We start from the raw sequence: 25,810 nt of genomic DNA, 5'->3' as shown, positions 1-25,810 counted from the left end.
TTCCTTCCTCACTTTAAAATGGCACTTTTGAGACTTGAGACAGTTCAAGTTTAAAAACTGTCCAATTTAGAAGTTTGCAATTATAACATGTTTATGATGAGGAGTAATAGTAAAGTACATTTGTATTTTATAACAGAGTTTCATCATTTCAGTGATTATTTGATTTCGAACCCTATGAATAGAAGTCGAAACAATTGTGGAACTTGATCCCCAACTGGTCACAGCAGGTATTGACGGTTTTATTGTGGATAACCTACAGCACACCTGTGCAATCATCATGCTGTTGAATTAGTATCTTGACGTGCCACAACACAGATTTAGTATTTGGGAGAAATAGACATTTTGTGTTCGTATAAACAAAATAATATCAGATTTCATGTAAAAATGGGAGCAAGAACTAAAGTGTACAATCAAAGAAAGTCGGACTCACCTTCTCACTCCATGCCCACAGTCCGATGCCAACCAAGGCCATGCCGAGCAACTGCAAAATAAGAAGACACATCCTAAACTTTGGAAACATTGTTTTTATTCTCAAAAAGATACAATACACATTTCCCTGGAAAAAAATTTTTTTTTAATATGTCTGATTTTTAATGTGAAAAAAAAAACATTTATATTCAAGCTTTTTTAAATTGTTTAAAAATAAACCTTTCGTCAAGATATACCTGTCCCTTGAACTTGTGAATGTAATGACATTTGAGAAAGTATGATTTATAAACTCTACAAATATGAATAAATGGGAACTAACCTGGAAGCATTTACTGACATATATTGAATCATAACTTATAGATATTTTAAAAAATTGTTGTATCTTTTTTGTAGTTGTATTCCTTTTTTATTATTGTTATTGTTTGTTTTATTGTCCCCACACTACTATTGCTTTTTTGTGTCACTTTTGATATGGTTTTGTCACGGTTTACTTGCTTTTTTTTGTGACTTTTTTTTTTTTACATCTGTAAATGTAAACGAAAATGTGACTTTCGTCTTCTTTTTTAAGTGTGAACAGTGGAGAGGTCCCTGGGAGGTGATCAAATGATCACTTCCTGAGGATCTTTGATACAGAGGAATATTCAACCATCTTGCTATCTGGATCGTCTGCTGATCCCGAGCCAGTGCAGGATGGATGGATGTATACAATATCTGGGTACTTTTTCCTAATGTCTATAGTGTAAACTTTGAGTTGTTAAAGCCCTCTCCTCAAGCGTGCATGTGAGTGTGTATGAGTGCATGTGTGCATGTATGAAGGATCTGACTGAGCAAAGTATGATTGGCAAATGTGATTTTAACTGTAAAATTAAATAAAAATATATTTGCAAATATATATATATATATATATATATATATATATATATATATATATATATATATATATATTTGCAAATATATATATATATATATATATATATATATATATATATATATATATATATATATATATATATATATATACATATATATATACACCGGTATATATATATATATATATACACATACATACAGGTAAAAGCCAGTAAATTAGAATATTTTGAAAAACTTGATTTATTTCAGTAATTGCATTCAAAAGGTGTAACTTGTACATTATATTTATTCATTGCACACAGACTGATGCATTCAAATGTTTATTTCATTTAATTTTGATGATTTGAAGTGGCAACAAATGAAAATCCAAAATTCCGTGTGTCACAAAATTAGAATATTACTTAAGGCTAATACAAAAAAGGGATTTTTAGAAATGTTGGCCAACTGAAAAGTATGAAAATGAAAAATATGAGCATGTACAATACTCAATACTTGGTTGGAGCTCCTTTTGCCTCAATTACTGCGTTAATGCGGCGTGGCATGGAGTCGATGAGTTTCTGGCACTGCTCAGGTGTTATGAGAGCCCAGGTTGCTCTGATAGTGGCCTTCAACTCTTCTGCGTTTTTGGGTCTGGCATTCTGCATCTTCCTTTTCACAATACCCCACAGATTTTCTATGGGGCTAAGGTCAGGGGAGTTGGTGGGCCAATTTAGAACAGAAATACCATGGTCCGTAAACCAGGCACGGGTAGATTTTGCGCTGTGTGCAGGCGCCAAGTCCTGTTGGAACTTGAAATCTCCATCTCCATAGAGCAGGTCAGCAGCAGGAAGCATGAAGTGCTCTAAAACTTGCTGGTAGATGGCTGCGTTGACCCTGGATCTCAGGAAACAGAGTGGACCGACACCAGCAGATGACATGGCACCCCAAACCATCACTGATGGTGGAAACTTTACACTAGACTTCAGGCAACGTGGATCCTGTGCCTCTCCTGTCTTCCTCCAGACTCTGGGACCTCGATTTCCAAAGGAAATGCAAAATTTGCATGGTTGGGTGATGGTTTGGGGTGCCATGTCATCTGCTGGTGTCGGTCCACTCTGTTTCCTGAGATCCAGGGTCAACGCAGCCGTCTACCAGCAAGTTTTAGAGCACTTTATGCTTCCTGCTGCTGACCTGCTCTATGGAGATGGAGATTTCAAGTTCCAACAGGACTTGGCGCCTGCACACAGCGCAAAATCTACCCGTGCCTGGTTTACGGACCTTGGTATTTCTGTTCTAAATTGGCCCGCCAACTCCCCTGACCTTAGCCCCATAGAAAATCTGTGGGGTATTGTGAAAAGGAAGATGCAGAATGCCAGACCCAAAAACGCAGAAGAGTTGAAGGCCACTATCAGAGCAACCTGGGCTCTCATAACACCTGAGCAGTGCCAGAAACTCATCGACTCCATGCCACGCCGCATTAACGCAGTAATTGAGGCAAAAGGAGCTCCAACCAAGTATTGAGTATTGTACATGCTCATATTTTTCATTTTCATACTTTTCAGTTGGCCAACATTTCTAAAAATCCCTTTTTTGTATTAGCCTTAAGTAATATTCTAATTTTGTGACACACGGAATTTTGGATTTTCATTTGTTGCCACTTCAAATCATCAAAATTAAATGAAATAAACATTTGAATGCATCAGTCTGTGTGCAATGAATAAATATAATGTACAAGTTACACCTTTTGAATGCAATTACTGAAATAAATCAAGTTTTTCAAAATATTCTAATTTACTGGCTTTTACCTGTATATATATATTTTTATTTTTATTTATTTTTTTTTAAACTGTCCCTTAAAACAGTGGTCCCCAACCTTTTTATAGAATAGAATAGAAAGTACTTTATTGATCCCTGGGGGAAATTCTGCACCACAGTTCGCTCACAATAGACAATAAACACTTAGGTATTTTTACATGTGAATAATATAAATACAGTCTATTATACAGCATTATTCACATGTGAATAATATAAATAGTCTATTATACAACATTATTCACATGTGAATAACATAAATACAGTCTATTATACAGTATTATTCACATGTGAATAATATAAATACAGTATATTATACATTTAAGTACAGTTAAAAAGTAACATACATTTTGCACCACGGACCGGTTTAATGTAGGTATTATTTTCACGGACCGGCTTCCCACTTGTGAAAAATACAACTCACTATAACGCTGAATTAGTGGGACCGATGGGCTTGTTTCTTTGTAATGAAATGCTGATGGAAATCAGCCTTATTTGGCTACAATTTGTCACATTTATTTTTGATATGTTCATTAATGTGCATTGTATCATGTCACAAAGTTATACCAAAATGGCAACTTCCTATGAGGAGTTTTATTGTACATCTATAAACAAGCTCATTGGTGTGTCTAGTGCACAGGTATCAAACTGATCTGGCCCTCCACGTCATTTTATATGGCCCGCAAAAGCCTGAAAATAATATGTGTCAAAACAATACCTCATATTTTTTCCCATTCACACACACATTCACACACTGATGGCGGGAGCTGCCATGCAAGGCGCTAACCAGCACCCATCAGGAGCAAGGGTGAAGTGTCTTGCCCCAGGACACAACGGACTTGACTAGGATGGTAGAAGGTGGGGATTGAACCCCAGTAACCAGCAACCCTACGATTGCTGGCACGGCCACTCTACCAACTTCGCCACGCCGCCCCTTTTTGTTTTAAATCCACAGTTGATGATTTTATGGTACCACATTTTAGTATGGTAAAAAACTGGCAGCTGAGTTCCCAAAATAAAATTAAACAGCGGTAATGTATTTCTATCTACAGTAATATGTTGTAAAAATTAGGGATGTCCGATTATATCGGACTACCGATATTATCGGCCGATAAATGCTTTAAAACGTACTATCGGAAATTATCGGTATCGGTCTCAAACAGTAAAATGTATTACTTTTTAAAACGCCGTTGTGTACATGGACGTAGGGAGAAGTACAGAGCGGCAATAAACCTTGAAGGCACTGCCTTTGCGTGCCGGCCCAGTCACATAATATCTATGGCTTTTGACACACAAGTGAATGCAAGCATGCTTGGTCAACAGCCATACAGGTTACACTGAGGGTGGCCGTACAAACAACTTTAACACTGTTACAAATATGCACCACACTGTGAACCCACACCAAACAAGAATGACAAACACATTTCGGGAGAACATCCACACTGTAACACAACATAAACACAACAGAACAAATACCCAGAACCCCTTGCAGCACTAACTCTTCCGGGATGCTACAATATACACCCCCTGCTACCCCCTACCCCCCCAACCCCGCCCACCTTAACCTCATGAGCATGTCCCAAATTCCAAGCTGCTGTTTTGAGGAATGTTAAAAAAAAACAATGCACTTTGTGACTTCAATAATAAATATGGCAGTGCCATGTTGGCACTTTTTTCCATAACTTGAGTTGAAGTTGTTCTCTTATTTTGGAAAATTTTGTTACATTGTTTAATGCATCCAGTGGGGCATCACAACAAAATTAGGCATAATAATGTGTTAATTCCATCCATCCATCCATCCATCCATTTTCTACCGCTTATTCCCTCGGGGGGCGCTGGAACCTATCTCAGCTACAATCGGGCGGAAGGCGGGGTACACCCTAGACAAGTCGCCACCTCATCATGTGTTAATTCCACAACTGTATATATCGGTATCGGTTGATATCGGTATCGGTAATTAAGAGTTGGACAATATCGGAATATTGGATATCGACAAAAAAGCCATTATCGGACATCTCTAGTAAAAATAATAATAATAATAAAATAACACCATATATTTTACAGTAAAAGTCTGGCAACTAAGCTGCCAGACTGTAAAAAACAGTGGTCAAATCCACAGATTCTTGTTACTCTTTACGTAATTTTTGTTTTTAATATTTAAAGTCATACGCAAATTCATTAATTGTTTACGGTTACAAGCGGCCCTCTATTGGCAGCCATGACTGCGATGTGGCTCTCAATGAAAACAAGTTTGACACCCTTGGTCTAGTGGGACAGGCCAAAGTTAAGTCGGGAGAAAATGAAGTCCTTTATAAATTATTTATTGTTTCTCTCCAGCCCGGTAACAAATGCGTCACAGACCGGTGGTTGGAGACCACTGCCTTAAAATTTTTTATTTTCCCTATAATTTTTCTACCCCAACGTTTTTCCCATAATATTAACCCTTAATATTAACCCTTGTGTGGTGTTTGGGTCTGTGGGACCTGTTTTCATTTTTTATTAAAAGAAAAATGATACACTTAATGAATTTTTCAAACTGAGACACACTGACTTTGGCTCATTTTCTGTGAAGAACATATATCAGAATACATATTTAATGACCACACACCATACACCCCCCCTACACATTTCTATTACCGTATTTTTCAGAGTATAAGTCGCACCGGAGTATAAGTCGCACCTGCCGAAAATGCATTATAAAGAAGGAAAAAAACATATATATAAGTTGCACTGGAGCCCGGCCAAACTATGAAAAAAACTGCGACTTATAGTCCGAAAAATACGGTACATATAAGATGTCCGGGTCCACTGGACCGGGGGCTAATAGAAGTGTGAAAATTGATGTTCTGTGTACCACCCACTCCCCCACCCACCCACCCACACACACACAACAGGCCTAGACAGGAGGAGGACAGAGTGTAGGTACACAGAACATCAGAGGGTCAAATGTGCGAGAAAATGAGAGCAGACCGTGTTGACAAACAATGTTGCAACCTTGTGATGCAGAAACTGGCAACGTTCATATTGTTGTTACTCAGCCAGCGTTTGTGGGTCTGATGGACCCGTTGCATTTTGTGGCTTTTAATGCCTCACAAACAAACACTTTTACGTAAAATACTGAACAGATGTTTATTGGGATAAGGTAAACATATGCCGATAAACAGAGACGGTATGGGACCCGTTGCATTTTGTGGCTTTTAATGCCTCACAATCAAACACTTGTATGTTAAAATACTGAACAGATGTTTATTGGGATAAGGTAAAGTTAAAAGTTAAAGTTAAAGTACCAATGATTGTCACACACACACTAGGTGTGGCGAAATTATTCTCTGCATTTGACCCATCACCCTTGATCACCCCCTGGGAGGTGGGGGGAGCAGTGGGCAGCAGCGGTGGCTGCGCCCGGGAATCATTTTGGTGATTTAACCCCCAATTCCAACCCTTGATGCTGAGTGCCAAGCAGGGAGGTAATGGGTCCCATTTTTATAGTCTTTGGTATGACTCGGCCGGGATTTGAACTCCCAACCTACCGATCTCAGGACGGACACTCTAACCACTAGGCCACTGAGTAGGTAAACATATGTAAACATATGTAAACATATGTTCAGTATTTTAACATAAAAAGTGTTTGATTGTGAGGCATTAAAAACCACAAAATGCAACGGGTCCATCAGACCCACAAACCCTGGCTAAGTAAGAACAATATGAACATTACACAAGGGTTAAAGTAACATTATCATGTGTACTATACGAGAACATATAGAAAATCCACAAGTACATTGTGTTCAAAAGTAAAATACACTACATAAATATGCAACTTTATTACATAGAGAATAAAAAGCGTGATTGTAATAATGCTGTGAAACTAATGTTTTATGACTCCTATATTCTATTGTTTATGTTGCTGGCAAGGCTGACATTGAAGGGCACCAACAACAAACAAGAAGCCGATTAGCAGCTGCTAGCATCCCCAGCAGTAGGATTACAAGAGCTGGCATTACATTGGATTTAAATGACATTTAAAGGCGAATACGAACAAAATGTCCACCTTGTTCGAAGGCTTCCTTCCATCAATCTTACCCAGAAGAGGATGTTGAATCCAAAAATGAAGTATTTGATGCAGCAGCTGACTTCGTGGCCTTTGTATTGATTCCCCGACATGTTTAACAGGCATCATCGACTGGATCTAATCCGTAAATGTAAGAATAAGATAACATGAATAATAGCGGCAATAAAAAAAACGGCCTTTCGTGCTCGTTTACGGGCTTTGTGGAGCATGTAGGTTCATCATTGAATTTTTATCAAATCAACGATGTCCTTTCCTGCTGATTTACGTCATAATTAGGCACTAAAGCTAGATTCTAAAAAGGTCGCGACAGATGATGTCCGTTTGACGCTAAATAACGCGGAATATTCGCCACACCGTTTATTTTGTCTGATAATATTGCGACGAGCAGGTGGAGGCGGGACCAATGAGGCAAGTACCACGCACTGATTGGCTGGGGAAGTATTTGACAGACAGCACGCTAAGCCAATTCCACAAAAATGCTTCACTTCCGGAGCTGTAGCACGTAATTTCCTTCCACTGCATCTGAGTTAGTGAACAAACCCCCTCTATATACGCACGTTATTCGTCCAGGAAGAGTCAATATACAACAGGCCCGCGTTCCACATCTGGCCCGCCCAAGTTTTTCATTTGGCCTGCCGAATAGGCTCGATGAAAGCATTAAAACTAGGGTTGATCGTGTATGCAGTACTCCCGCCAGCCCGCGGGGCGACAGCGAGTGTTATGTGTCACAGTGACGCAGCAGTAGGGTGAGTAGAAGAAGACTACTCAATTCAACCCTGGAAAACAAATCTAAATAAATTGCTAAAAATCGGACTTTTAACGACGACTGTACAACAAAGAATGAATGTTCTACCCTGAGCAAGTATTCGAGTCGTTGTTTTCTGGCGGACCTTTTAAGCGATGGACACATCGATCCAGACAAGCAGCATACAGTGTAAGTTTCATCACAAAACTTGGTCAACCATTTGTAAGTAGATATAATATATTTTTTGCATACATACATTTAGTTTGTGTTGTATTAAAATGTATGACTTTGCAATGTATTTTGTATTCCTGTGTTGTTTTTTGTTTGAGAGTGACGATCAAAACTTGTTTAATACACGTAGTGCTAAATTTGACCAGTAGAGGGAGACAACGCTATTGTTAACTAGCTGCACACGCTGGATTGATTTATTGATTTAAACTTTTATTAGTAGATTGCACAGTACAGTACATATTCCGTACAATTGACCACTGAATGATAACACCCGAATAAGTTTGTCAACTTGTTTAAGTCGGGGTCCACGTTAATCAATTCATGGAAACGAGTAGCGAGGGCAGAATAATGAATTCATTGACAGTGCAGTGTGAAAGCCTATGTGTATATTTTGCCATTAGGTAAACACAGTCTCAAATAAATATAAACTGTGGATGCACTTTCTGATGAAACATCCCCATTTTGATATCCGGCCCCTGAGCCTTTGGGCTTTTGAAACTGCAGCCCTCTTTGTTTTGTAATTGAATAGCCTAGATATACAATAATACAAATTATGACAAACTATTTTACCAAATAACATAGTTACCGTTATTTTGGATTTTTGCAAACATTGCATCCTTAAAATAATTTTACAAAATTAATTTATTTCAGAGTTCAAAACTTATGAAATGGGTAATGTTTTTTTGCCAAACATATCAAAAATAAAATAAATGAATAAATGAATTCATAGATTTGAATGCAGATATATTGTACAGTTTGCAAATGATAAATCCACAAGTTGAAATGGTTTACAAATAATACAATCCAATTTATTTTCATAAAATAGCGATAGCAAGTTAGGTTCAAATTTTCCAAGAAGAAAATATGTTTAAATAAATAAAACATTTATAGTATGAAATAAAGTTGTCATACTAAAATAAAAAGTATGCTTGAAGAAAAATATGTCATATTGAAGGAAAAATGTTGTAACTGCACAAATTTGTAATGTTTCAAGAATTAAAGTCGGAATGTGATTTATTTTTTAAAGTCTTAATTATATGATAAAAAAAAGTCATACATTTACAAGAAAAATGTTAATATTACAATAATAATGTTGTAATGGAATAAAGTTATGACATTATGAAAACATTCTTATTGTTATGACAAAAAAGTTGTAATTATAATAGAAAATATATTAAATTAGAAATTTAGTTGGAAAAAAAAACTCATAATTACCTGACCAAAAAAACAATATTTTAAAAGAAGGAATTAATATTAAAGAATACTGGGACCCATGGGTTGAGTCGCAGCGATAATTGGTGTGTTCCCAAGAGGCAGCGTGCAGGTAAAAAGTATATCATGTGATGACAAAAACAAAAGGTGAGTGCTGCAAAGGGAAAGACTGAAGCTTAGGCAATACTACACATAACGAAACTAAACTGATCAGGCTATAAAACAAAATGCTGGAGAAGAGCAAAGATTTACTCGTAAGACATACAGCAAGAGAAGCATCCACAAACAAAAGGTAGCAGCCGCTACCAAGTTAAATAGTATTGATTGTAAAAGAAAACAGGTGCAGGAAGTGCTCAGAGGCAAGTGTGTAAGTGCTGCAGGAGAACACAAACAAAACAAAGTGCAACCAAAATAAAAGCGCTAAACCACAACTAAGACACTAAACACAGGAAAAACGCCAATACACTCAAAATTCGGCACGATCTGGTTTAACAGATCATGACAGAATACAGTGTATTTTGCTCCACAGTAAGAAATAACCAATCTAAAGTCTTGTTTAAAATATAATATATTTATTTTTAATAAATACAATATAAATACAAATACAGTGTTGCAAAAAAGACAATTAGTAAAAAAAAAAAAAAAAAATGAAGCATAGTAACATATGTCCTTTGTTTTGTGAAGTGCATCAGTGTCATAACAGTAAAGAAAAATACATTTGTATTTAAAGAGGCTGGTTGAAGTGTCCCATGAACGGAATAGCTCCGGTTCCTTTGTGCTGGATAAGGAAGAGGAAAGGTCGATCCAAAGTGAGCTCCTCTACCGCCATTCGAGAGAACATCACAGCAGCTAAAAGCACAAGAAAAGGTCACTATCTAATAAATAAATAAAGTACTGTACTTAAAACTAAACTTATATAGTACAGGTCAAAAGTTTGGACACACCTTCTCATTCAATATGTTTTCATTATTCTTATGACTATTTACATTGTAGATTGTCACTGAAGGCATCAAAACTATGAATGAACACATGTGGAGTTATGTACTTATCAAAAAAAGGTGAAATAACTGAAAACATGTTTTATATCCTAGTTTTTCCAAATAGCCACCCTTTGCTCTGATTACTTTTTCACACACTCTTGGCATTCTCTCTTTGAGCTTCAAGAGGTCGTCACCTGAAATGGTTTTCACTTCACAGGTGTGCTTGAAGCTCATCCAGAGAATGCCAAGAGTGTGCAAAACACTAATCAGCGCAAAGGGTGGCTATTTTGAAGAAACTAGAATATAAAACATGTTTTCAGTTATTTCACCTTTTTTTTGTTATGTACATAACTCCACATGTGTTCATTCATAGTTTCGATGCGTTGTAACAGCTTCTTCCCTCAGGCCGTAAGACTCTTGAACGCATCATAATTAAATTATCCCCTCAACTCCCCCCTAAAATGGATTAACTCGCTGGAATAAAAAAGACAATATAACATACATCCATAAACGTGGACGCATGCAATATATTTATCTGTACAGTAATCTATTTATTTATTTATAAAAATGTATATATATTTATTTATTTTATATATATATATATTTATATATTATTTATATATCCATCCATCCATTTTCTACCGCTTATTCCCTTTGGGGTCGCGGGGGGCACTGGAGCCTATCTCATTTATTTATTTATATATGCACCTTATTGCTTTTTTTATCCTCCACTACCATGAGCTTATGTAACGAAATTTCGTTCTTATCTGTGCTGTAAAGTTCAAATTTGAATGACTATAAAAAAAGAAGTCTAAGTCTCAGTTCAGTGACAATCTACAATGAAAATACCATGAATTGATTTACGTGGACCCCAACTTAAACAAGTTGAAAAACTTATTCGGGTTTTACCATTTAGTGGTCAATTGTACGGAATATGAACTGAACTGTGCAATCTACTAATAAAAGTTTCAATCACTCAATCAAAATAAAGAAAACGCATTGAATGAAGGGAAGGTGTGTCCACATTTTTGGCCTGTACTGTATATATGTGTTTATATAATATATATGTGTATATATGTATTAAAACTGAAAGTATAAATAGTATACATAAATACAGTACTGTATTTAGTAATGTCATATATTTACATGAGGCCCAGAATTCCTGACGTATGTTAAGTACAATACAAATACAATCTATTATTATTTAATTATAGTATGTATGTATAAGCTCCATTATGCTCCTTTGATCTCCGACTCTTACCTGTGGCTGACGCTCCTTTTGTTCCCCGCTCATTGACCTCTAGCTTCACAGTCTGGAAAACCTTGGACACGCATAGCCTCTCATCACCTGAAGAGTTCAAGGAAACAAGACAAGGTTAGCTTTGAACTCGGGTCTGAAGGAGTAACCGGTTGGCTGATTCATTCCGCTGATTATAGCCATTAGAGAATAATCGATAGTCTCTCGACCTTTGGCTGAATACGCCAATGTTTAGGAAACCTTTAATTTGGTCTGTAATTCTTGTTTTCCTAATTCTGTTGACTGAATTTTGAGTTTTGTTCTCGTACAATTATGATTTTATTCTTAAATCATTGACAATATAAATTATATCTTTATTCTACAGTATAACTATTTTACATTATCCTTATAACATAACCAAATGCATGCTTCTCTTTCCTGGCTAACAGTGCGGAACAGGTTGTCAGCTAATACTCTAATATTGTTCAAATCTGTAACCGGTAGTAAAACTCCTGCTTTGCTCATGGCCCAAATAGTTCACAGTAGCACTATACATAATCATAATACCAGGGCGTCTAGTGAGGGGCATCTGTACTCCCTCGTCCCAGGAAGAATGCTTTGCGGAAATCTTTTATTTATAGATCTGTATCGCTCTGGAATAACCTGCCTCGAATTCTCACCGGCATTGAAAGTAAACAGGTTTTTAAAAGGAAAGTAATATCTTATCTGAGTCTTTAAATTAGTTTGCTTGTTGATGATTTTGTTTGGTTTTGTATTGTGTAGTTATATTTACATGGTAATTATTATTCTGTGACTGTAAATTGTTTGCTAGTTTTCTTATTGATGCTTTTATTTTTTCTGTATTGTGTAGTTATAATTATATGCTTTTACTTGTATTGTATTGAGTTTGTGGACCCCAGGAAGACTAGTGGGTTGTTGTGGCAACCAGCTAATGGGGATCCTTAATACAAATCAAAAATCAAATCAAATAACATTGCCACTTTTTCTCTTAGGTTTTTCATGGGACACATTTATTTTTCTATTAGAAATGGCAACAGCGGAGGATGAATGTCCCATAACAAGAAGATAGAGAAAAAGAAGAAGCTTATCGACTACAAAGGCGGAAGCGCGCACATTTTCAGGACTTATGCAGATCCCAAATACAGATCAGCAGGTACCAGAAGGTAAGAAAAGTTGCTTTTGCATAATATTGCGAAACAAAACGCCAGATAATATGTCTTACCTTATACACACACCATAATAATACTCTTATATTTAATGCGCCAACAATCCATCAAGCGGTGCGGCTTCATAGCTTACCAAAGTTGTACTAAAACATTTTGATAGATTTTTGAGCGCCGTGTGTAATGTTCTATATTTTCAATGGAACATATACAAAGTTGGTGTTGTTTTCTTGAGTCATATTGCCATCATATTGTAGTCTACATGTATCTCTTATGTTTGACTGCCATCTACTGGTCACACTTATCATTACACCATGTACCAAATAAAATTGCTTCGAGGTCGGTAAGAAAAAACAGAATTATTCCTTACATCAGCCGCATGAGGTTATACGGCGCACTGTCGAGTTTTGAGAAAGAAAAATGATTTTAAGTGTGCCTTATAGTCTGGAAAATACTAGAGATGTCCGATAATGGCTTTTTTGCCGATATCCGATATTCCGATATTGTCCAACTCTTAATTACCGATTCCGATATTAACCGATACCGATATATACAGTTGTGGAATTAACACATTATTATGCCTAATTTTGTTGTGATGCCCCGCTGGATGCATTAAACAATGTAACAAAGTTTTCCAAAATAAATCAACTCAAGTTATGGAAAAAAATGCCAACATGGCACTGCCATATTTATTATTGAAGTCACAAAGTGCATTATTTTTTTTAACATGCCTCAAAACAGCAGCTTGGAATTTGGGACATGCTCTCCCTGAGAGAGCATGAGGAGGTTGAGGTGGCCGTGGTAGCGGGGGGTGTATATTGTAGCGTCCCGGAAGAGTTAGTGCTGCAAGGGGTTCTGGGTATTTGTTCTGTTGTGTTTATGTTGTTTTACGGTGCGGATGTTCTCCTGAAATGTGTTTGTCATTCTTGTTTGGTGTGGTTTCACATTGTGGCGCATATGTGTAACCGTGTTAAAGTTGTTCATACGGCCACCCTCAGTGTGACCTGTATGGCTGTTGACCAAGTATGCATTGCATTTACTTGTGAGTGTGTGAAAAGCCATAGATATTATGTGATTGGGCCGGCACGCAAAGGCAGTGCCTCTAAGGTTTATTGGCGCTCTGTACTTCTCCCTACTTCCGTGTACACCTCGGTGTTTTAAAAAGTCATACATTTTACTTTTTGAAACCGATACCGATAATTTTGAAACCGATACCGATAATTTCTGATATTACATTTTAAAGCATTTATCGGCCGATAATATCGGCAGTCCGATATTATCGGACATCTCTAGAAAATACGGTATTCAGTTTTGCAACATTTGCATACAATTTCCCAGACATATTGTGGACATTTTTTTATTGTTGGAATGACAACTCGGTGTGCGTTGTTTTATTGTTGTACTCACCGGTGATGCGTGTAAAATCGGCAGTAGCTAGATTGAAAATGTTTCCCAAGCCCATGTTGACGAGAGCATCCTTTAAATTGACGTCGGAGTTGAGCGTAAACCTAAAAAACAACAATGTCAATAATGATAAATCAATAAGGTGCTAATAAATAGCACAATCCAGCAAGCATAGCCTACACCTTACCTGGGCATGGATAATTGTCTCCGAACATGACGTAGTTCCGATCGCCACTGCTTGATCCTCTGGCTGCTCAGTTCGCTACTGAGCGCGCTCAGTGGCACGTCGCGCTCGAAGGGCGACACTAGCAGCATGCTAAGTGAGTCACCCTCGTATGGCAGCTCCAGAACATCATAATCCACGCCGTCGGATGTCACAAACTCACCTGTAGACGCGGAACCAAATCTAGTTAGCTGATAAGATCCTTTGTTGATTCGTAAGATCATTTGAGGCTCACCGTAGTTGAAGCGGCTGGTCAACGTCATCATGCTAACCGGGACAGCACTGCCGTTAGCACAGTGGAACATTCTTTCATGGGTCCGCCTGGGCTCGAATGGAACTTTCCAGAGCCCCTGGAAGTGGAGGGCGTTCAGGAGAACAAGGCGTGTCTCATCCGACACCGATCCCGGCGCCAAAAAGTTGGGAATGGCTCCTGCAAAAAAAAATGGAAACAAACAAGTGAACAAATTTGTGTGGAGGACGGCGGGCCAAAAAAATAAAATAAAGTTACGTTTTTTTCAATACTGCAAGAAAAAAGCTTACATTTTGCAAGAAATTGTCAACATAACGGGAATAAAGTTACGCTACGATAGGGAAAAAAGTTATGAGAAATATTACAAGCCTCAAATTGAACTCTAAACGAGAAGAAAGTTGTAATACTGCAAGAATAGTCACGTAATCACGACACTGAACTATTACGAGAAAAAAGGCACCATTTTATAGGAAAAAAAATAGACATTTTTACGGAATAATGTCATGGTTGCAAATGTAAAACCATTTTTGCAATAACAGCGACATCATTTTGGAAGTATAAGATCGTAATATTAGGAGAAAAAAGTTGTCAGAAGTATAATGTGGTAGTTATAGAAATAAATTGATTACAAGGCAATAATTAAAAGAGCTTTTCCGACTTAATTACCTAATAACGATCTAATTACGACTTAATTTATAGAGAAAAAAAACAGATAGTTGAACAGTGTTTTTTCCTCGTAATATTATAATTTTGTCTATTTTTGTAATCTCTAAAATGTGACAATTTTCTATGACTCTTTCCTTGTAAAACTCTGTTTTCCTAAAATAACTTTTTATCGCGATATTGCCACTTTTCCCATGTGAAATTACAACTTGTGTCGTAATATTCCCGATTTATTCTTGTAAAATTTAAACTTTTTTGCTGATATTTTACAACATTATTTTTCATTTGCTTTAAAAACATGACATATTATTGAAATTATGTTGTTATATTAAAGTAATAATGTTGCTGTTACTTTTGGTTGTACTTTTTGCCCTTAGGTCCCTAAAATGGTCTTGCTAATAAAATGATTACTTTTTTTAATTTCTACTCAATTTAATCTCGATATATTACAGCTTTTATTTCTTAGAAAAATGCTACTTTTTATGTGATATTGAAACTTAAAAAAATAAATAAATGAAATGACATTATTACAATCATGATATTTTCACTTTGATCTTGGAAAAGTACAACTTTAGTATTGTAATATTGCCACCTGATGGTGCTGTTTGCAATTTCTTCAAAGCAACATTTTTCCAAGCAAAACAGCTAACTTATGTTACCATTAGTGGTTTCACAGAACATTTGTTCTGTTAAACCACATTCAGTGACAGCTAATTCTAACTAAGGACTGTTTTCACTGCTGGACTCTAGAAAGAGGTTCCGCAGCCTCCGAAGCAGAACCTCGAGGTTCTGTAACAGCTTCTTCCCTCAGGCCGTAAGACTCTTGAACACATCATAATAATCCCTTCAGTTCCCCACAAAAACGGATTAACTCGCTAGAATATAAAGACAATATAACATAAACCTGGATGCATATGCAAAAGTGAAATATATTTATCTGTACAGTAATCTATTTATTTATATCTGCACCTTATTGCTTTTTTATCCTGCACTACCATGAGCTAATGCAACAACATTTCGTTCTTATCTGTACTGTAAAGTTCAAATTTGAATGACAATAAAAAGGAAGTCTAAGTCTAGTCTAAGTCTAAGTATCCAAATCACTATTATTAGCTCACAACACCTAAAGGTAATGCGCGTGAATGTGTTTCGTACGTACGTAGTTACGTCATTACGTACGAGAAACCGTGAGAGGGCGGGATATACTCTGTAAAATACTTTGGAAAGTTGGCACCCTCTACGCACCTGTGTTTATGTTGCAAACACACCCTTTAATTCTCAAAAAAGGTACTTTTTATAGTTCCGCACGTTTATTTTACGTCTAATACGAAACGAACCGGCCAACGAACCCCCACATATGTTTTACCGTCGGAAAGGTCTCGTTTGCCCCGACAAGGGTACTTCAAATTGGGAACATTTTGTGTTACCACGGCGACGCTATTCGGAAAACTAATCGCTATGGGCCCATTGAATAGGTACGCAACCGTTATATGGCGGATATTTCCAGCAGAACGCTCCAACCTCCTCTTGTAGCTCAGCCATACTTTCACGTAGCTTGGCAAGTACCTGCTGTGTGGTCAGACACCCAAGCGTTGATGACGCTGGCCGCCTGGTTGGGTCTGGTGAAATCCACCTGGTGAGGGTGGCTGCTGAAGGCCTTGATGAGGGCGCGGCGGAAGCTTTTCTCCAGGATCATCTTCCTCTCCACCATCACTCCACTCGCCATGTCCAAACCTTCTTCGTTGTGCAGCTCAAACTGCAACGTACGCTGCTGCCTGGACATACCACGCTCTAAATACAAAAATAATAATACAACTTAAATAGTAGTAATAGTCAAATAATAAAGCAAATAATAAAGATTCAACAAGACTGCTTGTAACATAAAAATAACAGACGGCGCCGCAACAATAGATTATGAATAAAGTTGTAATTATGATAAGGAAGTTGATCGATGCTTAGGGTAACAAAACGGTTGGACTATGAAGAGGTAAAAAAATCGAAATGTTCCAACAAAAAGTAATTGTACGAGAAATAAATCATAACGTCTTACAAAAAAAGTCACAATATTTAAACATATACGAGATGTCGCCGAAATAAAGTTAAACCATGACAAGACAATAGTGGCAATTTCTTTGCGAGAAAAAAAATATTTTTCTCAAAAAAAAAGTACTAATTGCCTGCATGATAGATATGAAGTATTACGAGAACAAATGTCGTAATTTGAGAGAATAATTTTGCAGTTACGTAAAGAAGTTATAATATTGCAAGAATTAGGTTTACCTCTCGGGATAATATTTGTCAGTCATAATTTGCGTGAAAAAATATTCCTGTCAAATATATATATATATATATATATATATATATATGTATATATATATATATATATATATATATATATATTAGGGTTGTACGGTATCGCGGTACTAGTATAGTATTGCGGTACTAATGAATCAAAAACGGTACTATACTCTGAAAAGTACTGGCTCACCTTTTTTTTTATTAAAGTTTTTTTTTTTTACGGGCATGTCGCCGCGTGGTTACATCCTGACATTGCTGGTTTTACGAGCAGAGGAGCATGTTCGGCAGCGCACAATCATGGAGTACTTTCAAGCAGAAAAGGTGTGTAGACAGAAAAAGGGACATGTTGGCCTAAAAACTAACGATAAAGGTGAAGTTATAACACTGAAACGCCCTCAGGAAGGGGTGCTTTAAGACACGGCTAGCTAACTAGCAGCTAACATCCATCCGCAGTCAACAGTGTTTTAGCTACTTCTAAATCACTAATCCTCGCCTCCATGGCGACAAATAAAGTGAGTTTCTTACAAGTATCCTCCCTGCAGGACGAGGAATAGCTAAACATGCTTTACTACACACCGTAGCTCACCGCCGTCACCACTAATGACGCCAATCCTGAATGTATACAAATGCCATGGGTGGATCTACACCAAACATTCACTGTAATGATACCAAGTACAATAGCGTATCTAGTTAATATTACTATGATTACATCGTTACTTTTTATCGTCACAAAATCTTTTTTTCTCTAAAAAAAAATCATATCATGTTTATAAACTCGGGAAAAATGTCCCTGGACACATGAGGACTTTGGATATGACCAATATATGATCTTGTAACAATTTGGTATCGGATCGATACCTACATTTGTGGTGTCATCCAAAACTAATGTAAAGTATCCAAACAAGAAAAGAATAAGTGATTATTACTAGGGATGTCCGATAATATCGGCCTGTCGATATTATCGGCCGATAAATACTTTAAAATGTAATATCGGAAATTATCGGTATCGTTTTTTTTATTATCAAAATCGTTTTTTTTTTGTTGTCGTTTTTTTTTGTTTTTATTAAATCAACATAAAAAACACAAGATACACTTACAATTAGTGCACCAACCCAAAAAACTTCCCTCCCCCATTCACACTCATTCACACAAAAGGGTTGTTTCTTTCTGTTATTAATATTCTGGTTCCTACATTATATAACAATATATATCAATACAGTCTGCAAGGGATACAGTCCGTAAGCACACATGATTGTGCGTGCTGCTGGTCCACTAATAGTACTAACCTTTAACAGTTAATTTTACTAATTTTCATTAATTACTAGTTTCAATGTAACTGTTTTTATATTGTTTTACTTTCTTTTTTATTCAAGAAAATGTTTTTAATTTATTTCTTTTAATAATTTTTTTCAAAAGTACCTTATCTTCACCATACCTGGTTGTCCAAATTAGGCATAATAATGTGTTAATTCCACGACTGCATATATCGGTTGATATTGGTATCGGCAATTAAAGAGTTGGACAATATCGGAAAATCGGATATCGGCAAAAAGCCATTATCGGACATCCCTAATTATTACATTTTAACAGAAGTGCAGATAGAACACGTTGAAACAGAAAATAAGCAGATATTAACAGTAAATGAACAAGTAGATAAATAATAAATGTTTACAGCTTGTCCTTTATAATGTTGACAAAATAATAGAATGATAAATGACACAATATGTTACTGCATACGTCAGTAGCTTAATTAGGAACCTTTGTTTGTTTACTTACTACTAAAAGACAAGTTGTCTTGTATGTTCACTATTTTATTTAAGGACAAAATTGTTCTTTGATTGAAATAAGAAACATATGTTTAATGTACCGTAAGATTTTTCATTAAAATAAAGCCAATAATGCCATTTCTTGTGGCCCCCTTTATTTAGAAAAGTATCGAAATACATTTTGGTACCGGTACCATATTGGTATCGGGACATATATACATACATACACCGGCTTCCTACCACCTCCAAAGACATGCACCTGGGGATAGGTTGATTGTCAACACTAAATAGTCCCTAGTGTGTGAATGTGAGTGTGAATGTTGTCTGTCTATCTGTGTTGGTGAGGTGGCAACTTGTCCAGGGTGTACCCCGCATACCGCCCAAATGCAGCTGGGATAGGCTCCAGCCACCCCGGCAAGACTTTATGCACTTTTTTCTCTTCTTGAGTTTTAGTGTGTTTGCTGGTTATGTCTGAGTGTTTTACAGCTCCACATGAAGGTGTGGCCGATGTATTACATCGTTTTTAATCGGTGATACAATCCATCAAAAAAATGGTTTTAATCTGAGTCAATGGGACCCAAACATTCCTGATAGTAAATAGTCTAAATATTTTTGCAAATGATCTCCAGAAGGGGTCGTGGATAGTAATAATAATAACAATTTAAAAAAAAACTAAATCCTGTTTGAGATAATGAACAGTGAAGAATATGTTATACCTTGCAGGTTGAAGCCCATGGCGGCCGTCATGGCCTTGCGGGTGTTTCTGGCGGCACCCAGCTGAGCCATGGCCAGCACGGAGGAGACGCCGTAGGGGGACAAGACCACATTGCTGTCCCCGGTGGCTCTTGCCAAGTGGGAGAAGACCTTCAGCCCAAAGTCGGTGTGCTTGTCTGACAGCGATGCTTGTCCGCCTCTGCCAGTGCTCAGTAGGACCACAAGGAGAACGTACGTGCAAAACATCCTGTGTGAAAAAAGTATTAATTGTGCATTGTTGTACTCTAAATTGTACCGTGAGTCAAATCAGTGATATAAAAAATTATAATAATCGAAAAACATGTTTAAAAATATATAAAAATGGCAAATAGTCTAGTAAAAAAAGTGTAGGAAATATGTTATTTTAAATATACTAAAACATACTTGTACACAACTACAGTTAAATTGACACTAATAACAAATGTAAACCTTAAAAAATGCTTCAAATCTTCCGAAGTAAGTTTAAGAACAAAATTATTCTTAATAGTGTTATGATAATAAATGAATAAAAATAAACAAAACGTATTTGTATTTAAATAGTATTTTTAATATATTCAAACATACTAAATTATTGATGAATTAAAAAGTGATATATTCAAAAATGCTTAAATTATACCAAATTCCTTATTCTTAATTATATGTGTTATAATAAATGGTTAAGAAAAAAACTAAAATGAAACAAAATTGCTTAAACTCATAAAAATGCCTGTTTTTAAATAATATATTTTTGTAATAATTTATCATCCTTTCAAATATTAAATCAATGAACAAAAACCCTAAAAAAAAGTAAAATATTACCTTTTGTCTTGTTGCTGGTCTTCTGCTGCTTGAATAGAAAATGAACTTTTGCTGGACTTCCTTTGCTTTTATAGCCTTCACACACAGACACACACATACACCCTCCTTCCCTTGTGCACACAGAGGTTATTTGCGACGGCTATGATGTCATTTGGCAATGTCTGGAAAAGCTTCCCTTTTTCACGACACACACACACACACACACACGCACACACTCACTCGTTCCACGTCTGACAGCGTCAGTGGACAAACATGGAGCAGTCACACACACTTTCACAAATGGTTGCGGTATGTGAGCCCTCCCCCGATGTGGAAAGTGTTCCCCAAATGTCTCATTGTGATAAACGATGGAAAAATGTCTAAAAAGTATGCTGACACATTCTTTCATCATTACTGTAATACATATTATTACTACTATAATTAGTTACATTTTGTGCTCTTGTGGGAGAAAAATGTTGTCATTGTAAAAAAATTTTTTTAATAAAACATAATTTCCAACTGGTATAGTCACCATTTTACGAGAGGGAAAAGTCAATATTTGTTTGTTAATATTACAACTTCAGCTTCTAACGTTACAATTTGTTCTTGTTACATTACAAATCTAGTTTCCAAACATTACAACTTTAGTCTTCTAGCATAACAACATTTATCTTTTAGTGTTGTAACATTACGATTAGACATTTTCCAATCAGGGTATTATGCTGCCGATTCCGATACCTATCAGCCATGATTGAGACATACATGTATACATATACACACACATATATACCTGCATATACACACACACATATAAATACATATACATATATACATATATATATATATATATATATATATATATATATATATATATATATATATATATATATATATATATATATATATATATACACAAACATGGAGCAAACATGTGTATGTACATATATATATATATATATATATATATATATATATATATATATATATATATATATATATATATATATATATATATACATATATATATATATATATATATATATATATATATACAAAAATGGAGCAAACATGTGTATGTACATATATATATATATATATATATATATATATATATATATATATATATAAATATATATACAAACCCCGTTTCCATATGAGTTGGGAAATTGTGTTAGATGTAAATATAAACAAAATACAATGATTTGCAAATCCTTTTCAATCCATATTCAATTGAATGCACTACAAAGACACGATATTTGATGTTCAAACTTATAAACTTAGTTTTTTTTTTGCAAATAATAATTAACTTAGAATTTCATGGCTGCAACACGTGCCAAAGTAGTTGGGAAAACGCATGTTCACCACTGTGTTACATCACCTTTTCTTTTAACAACACTCAATAAACGATTGGGAACTGAGAAAACTAATTGTTGAAGCTTTGAAAGTGGAATTCTTTCCCATTCTTGTTTTATGTAGAGCTTCATTCGTTCAACAGTCCAGGGTCTCTGCTGTCGTATTTTACGCTTCATAATGCGCCACACATTTTCAATGGGAGACAGGTCTGGACTGCAGGCTGGCCAGAAAAGTACCCGCACTCTTTTTTTACGAAGCCAGGCTGTTGTAACACGTGCTGAATGTGGCTTGGCATTTTCTTGCTGAAATAAGCAGGGGCGTCCATGAAAAAAGACGGCGCTTAGATGGCAGCCTATGTTGTTCCAAAACCTGTATGTGTACCTTTCAGCATTAATGGTGCATTAATGTGTAAGTTACCCATGCCTTGGGCACTAATGCACCCCCATAGCATCACAGATACTGGCTTTTGAACTTTGCGTCGATAACAGTCTAGATGGTTCGCTTCCCCTTTGGTCCGGATGACCTGATGTTGAATATTTCAAAAAAAAAATTTGAAATGTGGACTCGTCAGACCACAGAACACTTTTCCACTTTGTATTAGTCCATCTGAGATGATCTCGGGCCCAGAAAATCCGGCGGCGTTTCTGGATGTTGTTGATAAATGGCTTTCGCTTTGCATAGTAGAGCTTTAACTTGCACTTACAGATGTAGCGACCAACTGTATTTAGTGACAGTGGTTTTCAATGTTGGTTTCCGGCCATACCGCTTATGTGGAGTGATTTCTCCAGATTCTCTGAACCTTTTGATGATATTATGGACCGTATATGTTTAAATCCCTAAATGTCTTGCAATTGCACTTTGATAAACGTTGTTCTTAAACTGTTTGACTATTTGCTCACACAGTTGTGGACAAAGGGGTGTACCTCGCCCCATCCTTTCTTGTGAAAGACTGAGCATTTTTTGGGAAGCTGTTTTTATACCCAATCATGGCACCCACCTGTTCCCAATTAGCCTGCACACCTGTGGGATGTTCCAAATAAGTGTTTGATGAGCATACCTCAACTTTATCAGTATTTATTGCCACCTTTCCCAACTTTTTGTCACGTGTTGCTGGCATCAAATTAATGATTATTTGCAAAGAAAAAAAAGTTTATCAGTTTGAACATCAAATATGTTGTCTTTGTAGCATATTCAACTGAATATGGGTTGAAAATGATTTGCAAATCATTGTATTCCGTTTATATTTACATCTAACACAATTTCCCAACTCATATGGAAACGGGGTTTGTATATATATATATATATATATACATTTATATCTATGTGCAGCAGAGATAGGCTCCCGCACCCCCCGCGACCCCAAAAAGGGACAAGCGGTCGGTAGAAAATGGATGGATGTGTATATATATATATATATGTATGTATGTATGTATGTATGTATGTATGTATGTATGTACGTACGTGTGTGTGTGTGTGTGTATATATATATATATATATATATATATATATATATATATATATATATATATATATATATATATATATATATATATATATATATACACATATATATGTATGTATATTTACAGTATATATATATGTATATATGTGTGTGTGTGTATATATGTGTGTGTGTGTGTGTATATATATATATATATATATATATATATATATATATATATATATATATATATATATATATATATATATATATATATATATATATATATATATGTATTAGAGATGCGCGGTTTGCGGACACAACCGCGGAATCCGCGGATCGGGCGGTTGAAATAAAAAAAAAATTAAGATTTTATCCGCGGGTCGGGTCGGGCGGTTGAAATAAAAAAAAATTAGATTTTAAATAGATTCAGGCGGGTGGCAGTTAAACCAATTCGTAAATATATATACATAGTTAAATGTTGTTACCCACATACGAAAAACGAGCAGGCACCTGCAGCATATGCCACAACAGAAGAAGAAAAAAAAAAGAGATGGACACTTTTACGGAGCGGAGAAGGGACGCCTCGCCGGGGTCCGGGACCGAGGCCCCTTCCCCCGAGAGGGCCCCACCGGGAGCCGTAGCTGAGGTGATCCGCGAGAAGGGCCCGACGCACGTCCAGGGTCACCACCGCGCCCACCGCACCGACACCCCGCCTCGTCCGCCTTCGCCGCGGCCGGCGTCACGCGCAGCAGGTAAGCAGCTTACCTGCCCGCCACCCCTGTGGCCGGGGGCTCGTAACAGGGGTCACTCCGCGCGCTCCGCCCGCGCAGCGTACCTGCCCGCCACCCCCGTTGCCGGGGGAGCGTAACAGGGGTCACTCCGCGCGCAGTGCACTTACGAAAGGGGTGGGGCTCACCCTGGTGAGCCGAGTGCGCCACTTTTAGTAAGCAGAACTGGCGCTGCGGGATGAACCGAACGCCGGGTTAAGGCGCCCGATGCCGACGCTCATCAGACCCCAGAAAAGGTGTTGGTTGATATAGACAGCAGGACGGTGGCCATGGAAGTCGGAACCCGCTAAGGAGTGTGTAACAACCCACCTGCCGAATCAACTAGCCCTGAAAATGGATGGCGCTGGAGCGTCGGGCCCATACCCGGCCGTCGCCGGCAGCGAGAGCCGCGAGGGCTAGGCCGCGACGAGTAGGATGGACGCCGCGGTGCGCGCTGAAGCCTCGGGCGGGAGCCCGGGTGGAGCCGCCGCGGGTGCAAGGGACATCGCACCTCCACGCGCTTGGAGGTGCGCTCAGCGCGGCTCCCAGATGATTGCGCACTGGTGTCTCCTTTCTTTAACAGGCAAAAGCTTTATAACCTCACTAATGCCTTGCATCGTCTATATTAGATATATAACAACGGGCGGGTGCGGGCGGGTGCATCCATCCATCCATCTTCTTCCGCTTATCCGAGGTCGGGTCGCGGGGGCAGCAGCCTAAGCAGGGAAGCCCAGACTTCCCTCTCCCCAGCCACTTTGTCCAGCTCCTCCTGGGGGATCCCGAGGCGTTCCCAGGCCAGCCGGTAGACATAGTCTTCCCAACGTGTCCTGGGTCTTCCCCGTGGCCTCCTACCGGTCGGACGTGCCCTAAACACCTCCCGAGGGAGGCGATCGGGTGGCATCCTGACCAGATGCCCGAACCACCTCATCTGGCTCCTCTCGATGTGGAGGAGCAGCGGCTTTACTTTGAGCTCCTCCCGGATGGCAGAGCTTCTCACCCTATCTCTAAGGGAGAGCCATGCCACCTGGCGGAGGAAACTCATTTCGGCCGCTTGTACCCGTGATCTTGTCCTTTCGGTCATAACCCAAAGCTCATGACCATAGGTGAGGATGGGAACGTAGATCGACCGGTAAATTGAGAGCTTTGCCTTCCGGCTCAGCTCCTTCTTCACCACAACGGATCGATACAGCGTCCGCATTACTGAAGACGCCGCACCGATCCGCCTGTCGATCTCACGATCCACTCTTCCCTCACTCGTGAACAAGACTCCGAGGTACTTGAACTCCTCCACTTGGGGCAAGATCTCCTCCCCAACCCGAAGATGGCATTCCACCCTTTTCCGGGCGAGAACCATGGACTCGGAC

At 37.7% G+C, this 25,810-nt stretch overlaps 2 protein-coding genes and 1 long non-coding RNA gene across 7 annotated transcripts in view; 1 reads left to right on the top strand and 2 right to left on the bottom strand.

Moving 5' to 3' along the window:
- Positions 1-7,526, bottom strand: part of LOC133606832 (tetraspanin-5-like) — a 39,717-nt gene extending 32,191 nt beyond the window's left edge. The window contains exons 1-2 of one of the 3 annotated variants that reach the window (XM_061961194.2): positions 7,171-7,526; positions 431-481 (exon numbers count right to left, since the gene is read on the bottom strand). In XM_061961194.2, the coding sequence (XP_061817178.1) occupies positions 431-481; positions 7,171-7,251 (132 nt within the window). In that variant the 5' untranslated portion in view covers positions 7,252-7,526. The remainder of the gene's footprint in view (positions 1-430; positions 482-7,170) is intronic. The other 2 variants (XM_061961195.2, XM_061961196.2) reach the window with 2 other exon arrangements.
- A 109-nt stretch (positions 7,527-7,635) lies between these two features.
- Positions 7,636-20,579, top strand: LOC133606834 (uncharacterized). 2 transcript variants are annotated; one of them, XR_009815305.2, is made up of 4 exons: positions 7,636-8,093; positions 11,632-11,702; positions 12,578-12,748; positions 20,076-20,579. It is a non-coding gene; the product is annotated as an uncharacterized lncRNA (long non-coding RNA). The 2 variants fall into 2 exon arrangements; XR_009815306.2 differs by lacking the exon at positions 7,636-8,093 and adding an exon at positions 9,360-10,214.
- Positions 9,956-21,581, bottom strand: serpine1 (serpin peptidase inhibitor, clade E (nexin, plasminogen activator inhibitor type 1), member 1). 2 transcript variants are annotated; one of them, XM_061961193.2, is made up of 8 exons: positions 20,904-21,581; positions 20,069-20,313; positions 16,855-17,079; positions 14,611-14,805; positions 14,340-14,538; positions 14,156-14,256; positions 11,589-11,675; positions 9,956-10,196 (listed from the first exon to the last, which is right to left on the bottom strand). In XM_061961193.2, exons 2-8 carry the CDS (start codon positions 20,310-20,312, stop codon positions 10,072-10,074), a joined length of 1,176 nt encoding a protein of 391 aa, XP_061817177.1. In that variant the 5' UTR covers position 20,313; positions 20,904-21,581; the 3' UTR covers positions 9,956-10,071. The 2 variants fall into 2 exon arrangements, with proteins under 2 accessions (XP_061817177.1, XP_072769263.1); XM_072913162.1 differs by lacking the exon at positions 20,904-21,581 and having other exon boundaries at positions 20,069-20,425.
- Positions 21,582-25,810: the final 4,229 nt, after the last annotated feature.

This window comes from Nerophis lumbriciformis, linkage group LG05 (genome assembly GCF_033978685.3).
Source record: "Nerophis lumbriciformis linkage group LG05, RoL_Nlum_v2.1, whole genome shotgun sequence".
NCBI classification, from domain to species: domain Eukaryota; kingdom Metazoa; phylum Chordata; class Actinopteri; order Syngnathiformes; family Syngnathidae; genus Nerophis; species Nerophis lumbriciformis.
This window is presented reverse-complemented; position numbering and strand designations above follow the sequence as displayed.